General features: G+C 45.9%; 1 protein-coding gene across 1 annotated transcript in view; it reads right to left on the reverse strand.

Moving 5' to 3' along the window:
- CHSY1 (chondroitin sulfate synthase 1) overlaps positions 1 to 6,688 on the reverse strand; it is a 70,903-nt gene extending 64,215 nt beyond the window's left edge. The window contains exons 1-2 of the mRNA XM_026074746.1: positions 6,621 to 6,688; positions 5,634 to 6,129 (exon numbers count right to left, since the gene is read on the reverse strand). Coding sequence (XP_025930531.1) covers positions 5,634 to 5,999 — 366 coding nt within the window. The 5' untranslated portion in view covers positions 6,000 to 6,129; positions 6,621 to 6,688. The remainder of the gene's footprint in view (positions 1 to 5,633; positions 6,130 to 6,620) is intronic.
- Positions 6,689 to 15,529: the final 8,841 nt, after the last annotated feature.

Consider the following 15,529-nt stretch of genomic DNA (forward strand, 5'->3'; position numbering starts at 1 on the left):
ACGAGCCCAAATTGCAGAGTTCTCCTTTGCTCTCTCCTTTGACCTCTCTGCCCTCCTTCTGTGCAAACATTGCTACTAAAATTAGACCACAGTGGCCATACCACACCACCTCCCCCACTACAGTCGCAAACTTCCTGCCACATCAGTCAGGCGTTTTAGACTTGCACTCCGAGGCCCATGCATCGCCCTCCCTGTCCAGACAACGCTTTTGTCTCTTCTTGCCTGTGTGTCCTCTGGTAAAGTACCATTCCTGATTACCTTCACAATCCTCAGTCTCCATTCATATGCTCCCCCAGAATGAACAGCCACCGATTTCCAGCTCATTCTGAAGCCAAATAGACATCTCTGAAGTGTTTTAAAGATAAACCTTAACACTTAAGAAAAGTCTATTTATAAACATCCATCAAAAAACACCGTGCATGCTTATATCCTCTCTCTCTCTCACACATGCAGTCCGTATTGTAGGCTTCTTGAATCTAAAGATGCAATGGGTTACGCACACATGGCAAGATATAAACGTCTGTTGCTGTCAGTGTTTGCCAAGTTCCTCTGTTCTGACTTTAAAAAAACCCTACAAGCTCTGAAGCTGGAACAGTGCATATGTCAGAGCGCCTGATTTCAGAAATGCCGAATTCTAGCTGGATGCTCCTACCACGAACACATGTCAAGTCTGGCATTTGCTCCCTCGAGTCTAAGGCAAAGGTTCACAGAGCAAGAGCAGCAAAAGGCCACAGTCCACCCCTGCTGCCCAGAGCAGACCACTGAGGACAGGGGTGCTTCGGAGCCCCCTGCCAAGCCCCCTGCTCACGCACCCGACCCTGCCCCACCGCAACCTGCAGAAGACTCGTGGGCAAAGTCACTGCTCCATCTGCTAGCGTCAGACTGTAGCCAGCTAGAAACAGGCTGAATCTCATTTTAAGTTAATGAAGGAAGTCTCTTTTCCAGAGGGTAAAGCAAGGAAACTGGTGGTTAGCAGCACACACATAGTGAATTTGTCCCCAGTATTTTAGTTCTTCTGATCAATTACTATAGGATTTCTTTTTTCTTTTTTTGACTTATCTTGCAAAAAAAAAACAGACTTCAGTTTTACCCATGGGAAAGTCCATTCCAGAAACAGTATGTTCTGGCACTACCAATGTACTTGGAGGATAAAATGTGCACTTTAAGGGCTTTCCTAACTTCAGTTCATTTCAGAGTAGCAATTATCTTCAATTACTCCAGATGAAAGACCACACAAAATGCCAATTCAAATCCCCCCTTCTCCCAGAAGCCCCCCATTAGCCATAGCCACCACAGTCCTATTTTTCCCCTAGCCAACGTCCAAAAGGTTGGACCTCCTCTTCTGGGATGCCCACGTTTCCTGATGCAATCTCTCCCTCGCTGTCACAGCTTCTTTTATGTTTATATTAAAAAAATCCTACCTCACTTTGAGGATTTAAAGAGCATTTGTTGCTGGTTTGGAAGAAAGCACTTCTCCCTACACACACACACACACACACACGCACACTTGTTGCTTTTTACCGACTTTCTCCAACCACCTTGATCAGAACAGAAGGAAAAACAGACAAAACATCTGGGCATTTGCATAGCTAGTTAGAGAAAGCATAAAGCTACTCCTCTAGATTCTGTCTTGGTAGCCATCTCTACTCTGCTGTAGGAAACAAAGTGGTTAGGATCACCTGAAAGCAGTACATCTCAGAAGGGTTTTATTACTACAAAAATGAATAGGATATGTACCAACAGTGCTCTGATTTCTAGCAGCTACAAAGAGTTTGTATAAAAATTACCAGGATTCTTCGGAGAATCCAATGCTCCCAAAGCAACGCTCCATATTAAAACAATATTAAGCAGTAGCTGCAAAACAGTATCAAACAATATTAAGCTACCGAATGATGGCTTCATAATTCACATGCATTTAAAGGAAATACTAGACCTAAAATGAAAACTGGGGTCAACAATACATTGGGACTGTTGAAACCACAAATGAGACTGCTGCGTCTGCGTCAGACTGAATAACCAAGACGGTGCATGGCACAACACTGCAGTACATCAGAAAGCAAACTAGCAAGTCTCCATGATCCAGGCAGAGACAAACTGAAAATCTGCTGCGGGGAGGAGATGAGAGGAGCAAGATTTAAACATGTAAATCGCTTCTGAGGAAAAACACCCAGCAGTGTGTGCCGTTAAGTCCGAAAGACCGATAGTCACTAAAAATGCACTAACAGCCTAACAAGCTCCTAACAAGTTCAGTACGAGCCTTTTCTCCTCTTCAAGAGAAAGGGTTGTGCTCATCATCACTTTACATAAACAGTCAAGCTCCCATCTGTAAACTTCAAATATTTCACAGCTCTCTTATTTAGGAAATTATTCTCCCAGTTTGCTACAAAAAATCCATTGCTTTGGCTACTCCACCCTGTTGATGGCTGAGTTTTAGAGCTATTTGTCAAGCACCAGCGACAGTCCCAGTTTTGTTTATACAATGATGGTAAAGCTTGCCATAAATAACTTAAAATTTAAGAGGTATGTCTCATCTGTGACTCACTCAAACTGTTTTAAGCTTGGTAATGGCTACAAGCCTAGTCACAGGAGCCGAAAATCCATCACGGGCTGCAAACTGCTCCTGAAGAAGCAGCCTGGGCGCTCCAGAGGTAACACCTCAGATTTCACTTAGCTTGAGATCGTCTGTTCAGGCTTGCACATACTTTTGTTGCATCTTTCTTTTCCGGGGTAAGATGGAACAAAGTCCGAAGAAGCATGGTGTCAATTCTTGTAATATATTAACTGAAAAGTTATGACAGCAGGAAGAGCATGAATGAATCTTTAGAAGGCTCGAAGTGAACAATAACCTGTGCCACTGATGAAGTGGTCTAAGAGGCCCCACAGAGAGCAATAAAGTGACAGAAACGCAGCGGGGGGAAGGGTTTTGAGACAGACTGCTGAGAGCAGAAAAAGGACACAGAGCCTGGAGTGGTGACGCGCTGGGGCACACCACCAGGGAAAGTGCCAGGGAAGATGAGCAGCACAGAAGAGACTTTGTGCGATCCTACAAACCAGAGGAAGGGGGCAGTGACAGTCACGGAGAGGAGTAAAATGACTCCTGGCAGCCAGCCCTCAGCAAGAACAGTGCAGGAAAAACAGGCCCAAAGTGAGGTCCGGCAGGGTTCTCCATGCCCGAGGTTCTAGGAATGGAAAACAAAGAGCTTGGGGCGACCGCAGTCAAAGATTTGAGCTCGTCACTTGTCCTGCGATTTGAGAATCTTCAGACTAGGAAGTGCAGGAAGCCATCACGAGGTCCGACTTGTTTGGGTTTGGTTTTCTGAGGCCAGGCGCGTCTGCTGAGCCTTGTGCTGCAGAAAGGGAACCAGGCACAGGGATCCTGAAGAACGTGGTGACTGTGCCCCAGAAGACCACAAGCAGACAAACTTCCTGCTCCTTCAGAAGCTCACTGAAATACAACACTTTGCACTTCAGTTACAGCGGCCCGTTACTTGTCATTCACATAAAGGACATGGAAAATGTAGCTTTTGCACCGAACTTTCCTAACACAGCCGTTATGACAGCTGCGTTATTTCACACAGCCATTGCTTTACCTTAAATAAAATGCCAGGCGCATTTAATCTAGTTGTCTGGGCAGTGAGAGGAAAAGATCAAAAGTGAAAAGATGACAGTTTTTTTTAAATCGAAAAGCCTCAACAAAACAGAAGTGGAACTATTCCTTAAAGAATTATTATTCTGTCATCACTGAAACTCTCTTCCCTCTCAGAAACAGCCGAGCCTTAACATCTCACACTAGCGGGTTACTTCTGAACGTCTTAAGTTTTAATCACTTCCCACACACCAATTTTAAGTAATGCATGGCACTCAGAAGAATCCAACAATCTGGATAATTTAACAGAAGCTGATCAAACAATATTGATTTTGAGAAAAAGCCCTAATTCTCTCCGCATTCCTATTGCAGTTGGGTGCTATCTTTAGCTATTTCAAGCTAAAACTTGATCATCTTGAAATGAGTAGGTCTTTGCCAGCTTCAGTAGGACCAACATGTTGACCTTCAGTAATTTTTTAAATACCAACTGAAAGTTGGTGCAACTTAGCAGCAGAAAATTTTCACTCTAGACATTCTAAAAGAACTGGGGGAAAAAAAATCACCGACACCTCCTTATGAAGGTCGAACCACGATGCTGGCAATGTGGAAACTAATCCCAAGTCCATAAGCAGAGAATGTGGAGAGCCACTGCTAGACCAGAAAGTCTTTATGTACAAAAAATATGAATAAATTAGTGTGTCTGGAAAACTCCTTCCCCTTCCTCAGAGGCTTTCCCCTCACCGAACTGGAAATTGAAACTAAGCTACAGCTTTTGGGGGCAGAGAATCTGACAAACTTGACAAGAGTTTAACACAAATCTTTGCCAGTGAACGAGTGAGTCAGCAGCAGTGTCAGTCGTCATCCGTGACCACAGTTCCTCTATCACTTGAGTAAAAGAATCCCACTCTTTACCAGACCTTGTAAAATGAGAAATCATTAGTTGTATACCAGCCATAAACATTTGGGTAAAAAATAAACTGTTCACTCTCTCTTCCTCCCTCAACTTCTGTCTTATTTCTGAGGGATAACACAAGCATTTTCCCTGGTACTAGAGGAGAAATTGCAGCTCAGGTCCAACAGGCGTTTTCGATCAGACACCCTGTAGACACCCCAGACTCGCATCCCAGAGCCCAGCACATTGCAGGCAGGAGAAACCCTCCCTTGCCCGTGGGGCCCCTCCAGAACTTAGCAAGGTGGGGGAACGGCCGGCTGCCGGCACCCGACAGGGGGAGGAAGTGCAGGTAGGACGAAGCCCTGCCGAAAGCAGGCTGTGGGCTCCTCTGGTTTTCCTGAGGATGCCAAATCTGCCGTCAGACCTGCGTGGGCAGACTCTGAGTTTCGGGGCAAGAGCAGTGGCTTGTCTCTGCTGACGTCAAGGGTAGGCCTGGAGAGGCCACCGTGGGCCTGGCTCCCGGTGAGCCCCCRCAGCAGCTCCCTCGCACGGCAGGTGGTGGCTGAACATGCCGCAGTAGTGCCAGCTGCTGCAAAGGTGAACACCTCTGCAACGGCTGCAGCGTGGCCAAGGCTAAAGCTGCCACTGCTAGAGGAAACATCTGTCCACCTTGCACATATCAACTGCAGCAAGAAGCAAAGCAACTGTATCAGCTATTTTCCAGGCTGATAGCACCACATGCCTCGTTAAAAAAGACAAGAGAGGCCTGGACACTCAATATGTTAGTCAAAGCTGCAGGGACTTGTGGCCATTTTGATTTAATCTTACTGCCTCTCTGCCTAAATAAACTTTTCCATTATGAGTAATGAATATTCCTCCTCCCACCTCCAATGTGCCTAATGTGAAAGGTCAGATCCCACGTCCCTCCTTACTGTTGCATTTCCATATTTGTGTAGGTCTCTCCCAGGGCGACACTTGTGAGAAACAGCAGCCTAGAAACTGTGTAGTTAAGACCAGAAAGTTGCAAAGGGAGGTTGGTGCTGGAGCAACTGCTGCATCCACAGTACAACAGCAGTCCCCTGCTGTCAACCTCTCCAGCCCTCTCCTCCACCTCCCCAGAAACACACACCTCATTCTCCACCTTCTTGTCCTTACCTCGTAAGACCATACACACTGCACTCCTGCAAACCTCCGCACGCATCTCCCCACTTCCACGTCCTCGTGGGTGGTGTACATCTCGCGCAGGCACTCGCCAATGTGAGGCACCATCCTCCGCAGCACTTCCCGGCTCATGATCACACCTGGTCCCCCCATGCAGAAGTTCTCACCCGGTTCCAGCGCCAGCTTCCCCATCTCTTCCGTGGTGCCGAGGCCAGTCTGCCCGAGAAAGAGGGGCTCACTGCTGTTCAAACTCCTGAGGAAGTTCTCCAGTTTGTCCCCTTTGATGTAAACATCATCATCAGCTCTCATAAACCATTCATATTTGTCCAAGTAGTGGTCATGCATGTATTTGAGCATCATAAAAGATTTCTTCTGGGGTGGGTAAGAGTCATCTACACCTGGAAGCGGCACGATGGGGATAGGAATAGAGGTGTCCGAACCCTCACTGGAGAAGAATTCAACTTTACCAGGAATGGTTTTCGACCAGGTTCTAGATTTAAAAAGACAATAACAATATAGATTAGCTAAATATGCAAACCCAGGCAGGTAGAGAATGCTAAACAACAGAGGTAACTTGAACTGCATCTCATCTGCTTTACAAATTTTCTTTTTAAACTTCTTTAAGGGTTATTCTTTTCCATACAAACAAGGACAACCATATTGCACACAAGGCAAACGGTAAAACGCAAAAAACCTGACATGACAAGCGTCCAAATATCATTTTTGTAGTTGTAACTGATAGCAAATTACTTCAACAGCAGTAGGTCAGTGGTGGCGGGCAGGATTTCTTAAGCAAACTAAGTACTGATCTAACAGTTATTGGTCATAAGATACATAGGAAAGCCAAACACAGGCAAACAGTTCACGTACAACTCGATTTAATGTCTCAAAAGCTTCGCTGCAAGTTTTTCAGCACCTTACCCACCTCCCATTTCCCCCCAGTTCCCCAAAAGCTCAAAATGTACATTCAGAAGCACTGACTTCCAAGAAGTAAATCGACGGCAAATTTCACAGGAACTTGTCAAGAACCGGTATCCTGCGGGAAAGCCGTCAGGCAGCAGCTTTTCTAGACACTGCGCAGAGAAGGAGGCAGGGCTCCGACAGAAGCAAAATGCTGCTCTTTGTCTGCGCCAGCCTGGGAAGCCCAGAGCAGGGGAGAAAGAGCAACCTCCGGTCGCTCTGCCCCTTCCAGCACGAGACTAACGGGAAGGCAGTCCTGGGACAGTCCTGCAAAACCAGCATCGGCACCCAGCTTTCCTCACGCTTCAGTCTGGATTTTAGTGAAGAGGAACAATCACGCCTTGGAGGGGGGAAAAAAAAAAAAAGCTCCGATAAAGGTATGCCTTGAGGAGCCTACAGTTCTTTGCAGACACACAGCAAAAAAAGACTAAAATAACAGGAGAGGGAAGAGGCCAAATGGGATAAAAAGCACAAAAAGTGCAACAGCCACCACCTGAGCTGAGAGCAGACGGGGATAAAGAGCTGCTCTCACGAGACTATTGCCAGAGCAGATGTACGCAAAGAGGATTTCTGAATGTACGGCAAGGACTAAAACCACTTTTAAGCACAACGTGCACTCCTCCTTCAGAAACAGCACTGCTTTGTGTTAAAATTCTTTCGATGTGGCTCTTCGCCCTAGCAGGCATGCCTGATTTCCCAGTACAGGTGACAAGGCCTGGGGGGCCAGGGGGCTGAAGGAACGGCAGGCATGCCCAACGCCAGGACCCTCCTAGGACCCCTTTTTGTGCTAAGCAACACAGCGATGACAGCTGCTCCACACCTTTCATGCTGCTCCCTACCAAATCCAGTCCATTTGCACAGGAAAACCGAATCATTTCTATTGCGAAAACAGACATAGGATGACTCCTCCTTAAGGCAGACTGAAGGAAACTTGGTCTCCGCCAGGGAGGGTTTTCAATCATGTAAGCATTATAACCTTACCCTAAAGATTATGAATTTCAAGCTTTCAGTACAGGTTCCTCCAAATTCTACCTGGGAGAAGCAGACTTTATGTATCCTGCATAGAAAGACACAGAAAACTGTTCTAATTGGTAACTCGATAGGTTTTGCTCCTTTTTGCATATGGGGAGAATATTTTCTAGTTATGTTTGGTGACCTTGTTCACAATACAATCTGCATTCAAAGCCCCGTGTGAAAAGAGTCTTGAGGTAAAGAACGCAGTATTCCTTGAACGCATCACTCTTACTTTTACCAGGTTATTTCTCAACATAAGGTTCTTGCCAAAAGTAGAAGAGATTCTGGGCCATACAAACTATTTGAGATCTACAAAATTAGCTACCATACAAAGCCTGAAATTTTAAAACATTTTCAGAAGAATTAAACCAGATGGTCCATCAGGAAATACAACGGTATTTAATTAACATCAACTTCAATATCAACATCTCGACACCTTAACAGTAACACACTTTAATTCAGCTTTGTGTAATGAATATGGTCAAATTACTTTAAAAGCTTTGTCTTCTCAATTTCTTACTCACATGGGTAGTGTTTCATAGGAAAAGTTTAGATCCTGACTTCCCCAAAGAGCACAGAGTGAAGTCAATGGAAACACTCCTGCTGACTTCAGAAGAAAGGTGATGAGGCCTTTAATCACCAGTGATGTAATTAAAGCACAGTATTACTGGTTATAAAGTTACATCCTGTCAAAGCATGGCAAACTTAAGTTTTAAAAGGAGACAGATGCTCATATCTTGAACTTTCTGTAACTATTAAGAAAGTTTCTTTGCTAGTTTTCTGATAGCCACAATCTGCAGACAAATCATCTGTTTTTGAACGAAGAGACTACACAGCAAATTGCTTTTCCTGTATCAATTCCTGGTATTTTCTAAAGGAGATAACTCAATCTAAGTTTAAAAACCTTCTTCATTAAAAAGCAGGTTCTTCATACATTCAAATTTTAATCTCATAGAAAAAATGGTTAGCAGAAGCTACTGAGAACTGCAGTTCATCTTGTCCACCGTGATCAGGTCCCAGCTTGGGTTCAGATGGAACCAGCACACTTTCCAGACAATCGTCAGATGAAGTTATAAAATTAGGTCTTACAGAAACATCTGCTTATTGACTTTTGTCTTCAAAAGCAAGCAATAAATTTTCAGACTTGGCGTTGATATCTTTGAAACCTCTGCCTTTGTAAGGATGATGAGCTATGTACAGTGCAGGATATCTTCTGTATTTTCTCCTTCCAAGCTTTAGCTCCTTTCTGGACCCTTTAGTACTGGCTTTCAACTCTGCTATACCACCACCACTTCTCTTGGTTCTCAGTTTAAATTTACCCCCTGCTCTCTACCCAAGTTCCCTCACATCAGGACCCCCTGAAGTATTGTCAAGACAGAGTTCCCATTCAATGGACATGCAGCAACAGCTACGGACTTGCATAAACCCCGGTAGATTTGATTTCCAGCCCTTGTATAGGATTAAACCGCTTGGCTCAAAGCCAGTTTGGCCCAATCTTTTCTTGAATCTGGGCCATCTTTAAGTTTCACACTGAAACAGGAGTAAACCAGACAAACATCCCTGCATATGTGGAGGACACAATGCACATAGGAAGACTATGCCCATCCGATAATCAGCTTCTAAGGATCAGTGTGCAACTTGTGTCAGTACCACGATATTACTGCAGCCTCACGATGTCACGCTGGCCTTCCCTCAGCACGGATGGACTAAGCCTTTGCTCATTTCCTGCGATAATGCAATTTCTAGGATGAGAAGACTTGCTGTGTAATTAGTTACTGTGGCTTCGAGCATATGTTTGAACTCAGACAGATGAAACGTGTTCCCACACCGAAAAATTCCATGAGAGTCTTTGTCAACGCAAGCACTGCTCAGTGGAGGCTAAAACAATGGAAGACTCCATGTGCTGCTCCGTATGTCTAAACCATAGCTCACCACTTCACGCATCCCCTTTTTAGGGAAAGAATACAAAAAGAACAATTTGTTCAGGAAACATATTTATTGCACCTTGCAAACGAACCCAAAACACAGATTGTAAGATCAACTATAAATACATTTTTCAGACACCAGCTATCACCAGAATTAAGGACTGGCAAATGCACGGATGAATTCTGATCAAAGCTACTTTTAACATTTTTATCTGATGTTGTGAGGAATCAAACCTGGCTCAGTCACAAGTGATTTTGCAGATCGATGTGTTAACAGCTACATTTCTTGCCAGTCCTCCAATCTTTGGTTCAGTTTACTGTGCCTGATCTCTGGTTATGAGTAGCAATCTGACCTGTTCAGCTCCTTAGACACAGAGCTTTTTCCTCAATATCTGTTACCTCTGTGGCGCAACAGCACTGACTCCCATGTGCTGATACTGCCTTCCAGTCAAGACTTATCTAACGTAAGATTTGCAGAATGTAGCCTTATGTTTGATAATAAAAAACAAATGAAAATATTTTCAGAGAAACCTGACACTCTTCCCTCCCACACAACTCCCCTGTCATACTCATTTGTTCAAAGGAAATGCGGTCACAACATTTCTGTCACCCGAATCCTGTATTTACTATTACAGAGATCATCGTTATTGCAGTAATCTCTGGTGGCCTTACCCAGCTTAGAGCCCCTTTGCTTGACTCTGTCCAGAGAGAAATATCAGGTTCTGAGTAAAACCGATACATGTACTGAATCGGTCATTTAAAAAACCAAGCGACAGAACTGCTCTGACAGATCCCGACCTCACCTTCTCTGTGTAACCTGAATCTACTCATTTAAATAGGAGGATGGGCACGAATCCGGATTGCAGGGCTCTCCGTTACCTGCATTAGGAGCAGCGCTGAAAACACGCACGATGTTGGGTGACCTGGTTTCTCTCAGTGCAAGCTGGTATTGCCAAGGGAATTAAGGCACAATTTAAACCCACAGATACACATAAAAAGTTAGGTAAGACTTCCTTAGAAGAAAGGCTTTTAACAGAGGAGGTTAGGATTGCTCCAGTGTTGTTGGCTAACAAGTCAGTTTTATTATCCGTTAACTGTTCTTGCAGTCAAATCTTGCACGATTTCCTACGTGCACCCTGACCTGAGCAAGTCACTAGCATGCTGCTTAGGTGTAAAAATTTTTGCACAACTATTACAGGTATTTACATGACACAAGTCGCATTCCCATTTCGTGTGGGTAAAAAAGTATGGACAAAGAGCTAAAAGTGACCGCTAGAGTTACTAAATGTTGTCATAAGTCATTTCTTCATTTAAAAGAAATAAAAAAGCATAGCGTGGAGCAGGGGGAGCACAAATCAGGAATGTTTTCTTATCTTCAGTTTCCACAGCGTTTATTATTTGCTTGTATTACCTTGCCTTGTTATCAGCTCTGCAGACTCAGCAAAAGCATAGTAAGCTACATTATGCAGACAGTGCTCCCTTTGTAGAGGCCCAAATTAGAGAGGATTAGAAAAAAGGTATTTTAGTTTTGTCCATACAGCTTGGGAACCTCCCTTAGACGAGACCAGAAAAACCATTTAAAGTTTTGAAAAAACAGTCATCTTGTATAATTATGCTGAAGAAAATCACAATTTGTGAATAATTCAGGAAAATAACGGACCTAGAAGAGTGATTTCTTGAACACACGGTTCAGCTGAACTTCATGTTGAATGAGGGCTAGTTTTGCACAACTGTTCTTCTAAGTCACCGGTTCCACCGTTCCCACAAGCGCTTGCTACAGAGGAAGTGATCAAACACAGCTCGGCCAGGAGAGCTGAGCACAGGAACCAGGACACCTGCTCCTGCTCGGGGTACTGCAGACCACCCCCTGAGAGGTCAAACAGGCTATTTTTTTAAATTTACAGACATTTTTAAAAGATCATAACTTGCCAGTTAAAATCTGCATTGCAGAGTTCAGATTTTGAAGGGAAGTTCCTTTTAACTTCTTGCAGGACAGCTTGATATCTAGCTTTCACAGAAAACCCAAGCTGCTTCTACAGCTCCTTAAAGCCTTTTGAATTAAACTCTTCCAACTTAAAGAGATGCCAGTCTTCAGTCCCTGTGTCCACAGGGAAGATGGATATGCAAGACTGCATCTGTAGGCACACAGGTATTCTGTGGGTCAGACGGAGATTGAGGCTCAAGTGCCCCACGGGTTAAGCCATATGGTTATTTTGGGATATGCAGGCGACTTAATTTCTCCTTAGCCCCTGTGATGGTGTGCTCCTTTCCCCCATGCATCAGTGTTAGTCGCTCCCAATGAATTTGTTTCACACTGTTCCATAAACATTCTTGGAAATTTTAGGTAACTGTTATACTGCTCAGAAAGCCTCAGGATGTCATATGCCTGCAAGATGATACACGACCAGGACAAAAAGAATTTTTACTATTGCAATGTCGGGTTTTGTACTGCTATTGGTAATTTGAGTAAGACGTTTATAAAGCTGCTAGGATGTTCAAAGTCACTTCACATGGCCTTTTCCCCAAGAGATAAGAGTGCACACTCTGCAGTGCATCTTACTACCTTGCTAGCAACCAGAAGGACCAACCATGAAGAATACCACCCAATAACCTAGACCTAGGACCTGAATTTAAAAGAAAGCCTGCACAAAAACGTGTTTTGTATTATACTTCTGCAGCAGCTAGTGTGGGCTTAGACAGATGATACAAACTCCTTTAGACCCCAAATCCTTCTGGCTGCCTTTCACTTTAAGCTTTTCCAAGCACTCAGGTATTTAGATTCCATTGCAGTCTGCTTCCTATAAGCCACCACGAACAGTGTGACAGCATGTTCAAAACAGAGGCTCCCAAAAGGCAGCCTCCTGCCCTGTGCTTAAGAGGGGGAAGATTTAGCACAAGCACTGGAATCACTATGTAATACTACAAAACGGCATCTCTCTCGTCTCCACGGCGCTTCTAGGTGCAGGTGACTGTCCCAAACCAAGAACATTGTGGCTATGCAACTGCAGAGACACACTGCAATGGACAGGGCAGACGTGGTCTCAAAGGCCAACCTCTGCCCTTCGCCAGCATCTGATGTCTATCCATTAGTTGCATTCACACTAGCTTCTTTCCAAGTTTCCCAGGAAATCCAGTTGCTATGCAAAAAATATGGGTTAACTGACTGATATTTCTGTTCCTAAGACACAGCAGACTTAAATCTTCTGGGAGACTGTTTGTTCCTCTCCTCTCCTTCCGGTAGTTCTTTCAGAACTCTCCTCAACTCCAAAACCATTAGCACGTATCGTTGCACTTTCCCTGAACCCTACCCATACCTTAACTCCTTCCTGCACGGTTCTTTTTCTGCCCGTGATTTGACGTCCCTTGAGGCGACACTGCACCTCCTGCTGCTGTATCTCTCTGGCCTTCTAGAAGGGCAGCTCTGCCAACCTGGCTGTCAGACAGAGTAACTGCCAAGGCTACGACTCTGCCCTCCGACAACCTGTAGATCCCAAACTTACTCTCTTCTCAGGAAATACAAAAGCACAGCTGTTTCAGAGAATCATGTCTCCTGAAAATTCAGTAGGCCCATTTCCCTTGCAGGGGTCATTTTGCTCATGATTGATTTTACGGAAGTGTATTGCTTCCCTTCTTGTTAGACCGTATCTGGATTCACAGCAGCAAGGATCAGCGAATGTTTTCCGTTCAGGTCCCTTTCAGCTGTGCCTGTAAAAGCCCTTTTAACCACAGCAATTTGGAGGTAGTCGCCCTCTGAATCCCTAATTCCTTTCCCTGCTCTGGCTAATGTGCTATCAAGGCTCTACACACCCGCCACCCCGGGAATGCCTTGCTAGCAGCTTCCCATCTTACTTGCTGTGCCAGCAATTCAGCTCACCAGGATGCTTTGTCAATGTAGTAATCCCAGCAATTGTCTACTTGAGTACTTCATGGCAATCAAAAGCCATTTAAGATTTCAGGTTTGCCTTCCTTCCTCCTTCCTTCCTCTCCCACCCCCCCCAAATGTATTCCTGTCACCGGGACATTAGCTTGTTTCTTTTAGCAACAGCAGGCAGAAAAATGCATTTAGGCCTCCCGCAATGTTAAGAGGTCTCATTATTCGTCCCTTCGGAGAGCTGACAACATCTCTAGAGGTTAAACCAAAATAGAAGCGCAGTAAAAAGTGATATTCGTCCCTCCTTCCAAGACAGAACTGTATTCCATTAGTTGGATTTGCTAAGTTGCCTCTTTAACCATTTTTTCTTCTTGCCCAGCTATTACAGATCTGGTCCTGTAAAGCCAGCTCTCCTAAAGCACAGGACTATTTAGCAAGCATTGCCAAAATAAAGGATTACAGTCCTTCCCAGCTCAGTTACCACGAAGTGAAAAGGCTACATACACTAACCCCCGTCTCTGGACAATATCGGGACAAATTTCTTTTCTGGAATTCCTGACAGAAGATATGATGAACGCTGGACAACTATTTGGCTATAAAACCTGTTAGCGATGTCCCGGTGTGGCTCAAGCCTTTCTGTATGTAAATGTAAATTACACGGCTCTTAAGATTTGCAATCCAAAATACTCCATCCCACATGTCAAAGAAAAATATATAACCCTGAAGAAACAGATTCTTTTGCCCAGTTCAAAGCATCAATCATACACCCTCTGTAACTTAATTACAGGTCTACTGCTGAATTCTAATGAGGTAGGGAAGGAATTAAGCCTTCCTTAAGACTGTCTTTAGTGGGCAATACGCTTAAGATTTCCCAGATTAAGCAATTTTACTGCACTCAGTGCTGCTGTAAAGAAAAGTAGTACCCTCTTCTAATAAGGGGGCTGCAGAAGAGGAAGGAGAAGGGAAAAGAGATGGTCTTTGTCCTGTGTGGTTCTGCCGCCCTGTTCTTACCGGCCAAAAGGACCAAACATTTCCTAACCTGGGAAGGGAGGAGGATGGAGCAGGGTTTGCTTTATGGCAGAATAAAGCGGATTTTTTTTTTACAGAAGGATCTGCCTCTGAGCTCCCAGCTGCTCACCCGCCAGCCCTCACCCCCCAGCGTTAAATGGGAACTCGGATAGATCCACGCTGACATTTCAGTTCTTAACTCTTCCAGATTACCAAAGCGCACCTTTCGACACAGCCTCCCCGCACCGGCCGTTGGCTGCACCGCTGAAGCAATAAGCGCGATTTAGCAGAGCGGGGGATTTCTCCAAAGCCGCAGATCAGGCGCTCGCAAAGGACGATTGCTCTGGCGTCGCAGAGACTCGGCACCCAAGTTTCATCGAGGCGTCGCGGATGCCGCGCGACGGCCGGCGGCTACGCGGTGGGCTGCAGCGAGCGGCACGCGGCTGAGCACCGGGACCCAAAACCGGTCCTCAGGCAATAAACGCACAGCTGGGAGATGCCAGCGCCCGTGCCGGCTTCCCTGGCTGGGAGCGAAGAGCATTTTATCGCATTGACTTTCACCGCTCCAGCTGCCGCCCTACCTGGCCCGGCTGCGGCGGCAGAGGGACGAGGGCTGGTTTGATCCTTTGTTCCCAGGCACGTTTGCTGGGTCTCATTGCTAAGCACATGTCTGCAAGTTGGCACAGTTTTTCCCCCCCATCCTAGGAGTTACAGCAAACTTTTTTTTTTTTTAAATGATGATGATGATGCTACCGGTTCTCTTTAGAAGCAGCTGAGCGCTGCCGCACCGTAACGCCGCCACACGTCCGAACCAGAGGAACGGGGGGGAACCCTCAAATGCTTGCGAGCCCCCCCCCGGCAGTCCCGTCCCGGCGAGCCCCCCCCGCCGGGCGGCGCCCCCTCACGCAGCCGCCCGCCGCCCCCGACCGGGCGGCCGGACCGTTACGCCGCGACCGTTGCGGCTCCGAATTCAAACGCGGCCGGCGGCGCCGCCGCCACAGAACCGCCCCCCGCCGCACCGCGCCGCACCGCGCCGCGGCTCCCACCTGTCAGGCGGGACCCCCCCTCCCCGGCCCGCTCCCCGCCGCCCCCCCGGGACCCCGCTCACCGGT

Source organism: Apteryx rowi, unplaced genomic scaffold (assembly GCF_003343035.1).
Source record: "Apteryx rowi isolate R43461 unplaced genomic scaffold, aptRow1 scaffold_11, whole genome shotgun sequence".
NCBI lineage: Eukaryota > Metazoa > Chordata > Aves > Apterygiformes > Apterygidae > Apteryx > Apteryx rowi.